The 1,424-nt window shown below is 43.1% G+C and overlaps 1 gene segment (V, D, J or C); it reads right to left on the bottom strand.

Moving 5' to 3' along the window:
* Positions 1-576: 576 nt before the first annotated feature.
* On the bottom strand, positions 577-1,181 carry LOC129074101 (T cell receptor alpha variable 29/delta variable 5-like). The segment is given in 2 exon segments: positions 577-944; positions 1,119-1,181. Coding segments are annotated over 2 exon segments (420 nt in total).
* Between the last annotated feature and the right edge of the window lie 243 nt (positions 1,182-1,424).

Genomic DNA, 1,424 nt, shown 5'->3' with positions numbered 1-1,424 from the left:
ATCCTAGGAAAAAGGAAACATTAAGTAATTTACTTAAGCAAAACCTGGAAATGATTAACAAGTGAAGAAATAAATAAATACATGTGATATAATATAACCATCCTCAAATGCATTTAATGTAAAGGCACAGTGACCCAGAAACAATATTCAGGGATTATTTTGTTCATTTTATACAAAATATGAGGTACTTTATTGTTGGTACTATAAAGCCCACAAAAACTCACTGAGAAACCTGCATTAGGACCCTGCTTTCCCCATCCCAAATGCACTTCTTCCCCTGGGATAGAGGGGAAACAGAGTAACTTCATTCCAGGGATTAGTGGGAATAAAGCGTCACTAGGGACTGGTGCCTTGGCTGCCGCAGAAACCCTTCTCTGAAAATGAACAATGAGAATGGTTAGACTTGGACACCTTGAGGCTCAGGGAACATTATCAACTCATTTGTAGGTCTTGCCACGTGTTAGTCTTCCTCACAGCTCAGCTGGCTCACCTGCTTCAAAGCACACCCTCTCTTACTGCCATGTGAAATAGGAAGCACGTCTGTGTGCCTCCCAATCTGAGACCCCAAAGTGGGTGTTAGCTTGGCCCCAGCTGCAGGTTTGAGTACAGGCCGCAGGTGCCTGGAGAGCACTGTGTACTTGCTCCGCAGAGGTACAAGGCGGAGTCTCCAATCTGTGAGCGCTCAATGTGCAGAGAGAGATGTTTGGCACTTACATTGTGGAGGGCTGTGAATCTTCCATCTTCCTTTTTGCCCGCAACTGAACGTGTTGCTATCAGAAACACAGGACCTTTAGCAGGGTATTTTTTGTACCATGCGAAGTAATCAAACAAATTATTATTGTAGTCACAGTTCAGAATAGAAATTCCTCCTTCTTGCACACTCAGGGATGGAGAATTCTGCTTCACCTGTTGCTGCTCACCATCCTTCTGTTGACTATTCACCCCTGTGTGGAAAAAGAGAGTAACAGATTTTACATTTAATCCATTAAGTACCCACAGAAAATCATCTGAAGCCAGAAAGGAAAACAAAACAAAACTCCCCAACTATCTCATCTCTCAGCCTTGTAGTATCCCCTGAAGTTTTTCTACTATATTCAAACCTTCTACCCCAAACTCACGCTGTAGCTGAAGACACAAAATCAACAACAAAGCCCCCAGGAGCCTGCCCATTTCTCCTGGGAAGACTGGTCGTCCTTTCTCCTGCCCAGGCAACTGTCAGTCTGACTTCAGCTTCCTACAGCTCATTCATATCCTTCCACAGAGCCTCTGCTTCACTTATGAGCAGCCCTACTTTTAGCTAAAGTTATACATCTTTATGAAAGGAAGCACTGCCCCCTTTAGTCCACATGTAGCAAATTTCTGAAGATGCTTTTCTGTGTTTCATAAAGATCAATTTGTAATTCCTTCCCCAAGTTAATAAGTAA

The sequence above is a fragment of the Pteronotus mesoamericanus genome, unplaced genomic scaffold, assembly GCF_021234165.1.
Source record: "Pteronotus mesoamericanus isolate MK-2021 breed Mesoamerican mustached bat unplaced genomic scaffold, CSHL_Meso_final contig_46, whole genome shotgun sequence".
Lineage (NCBI taxonomy): Eukaryota > Metazoa > Chordata > Mammalia > Chiroptera > Mormoopidae > Pteronotus > Pteronotus mesoamericanus.
The sequence above is the reverse complement of the archived record's forward strand: the minus strand, read 5'-3'. Positions and strand labels throughout refer to the sequence as shown.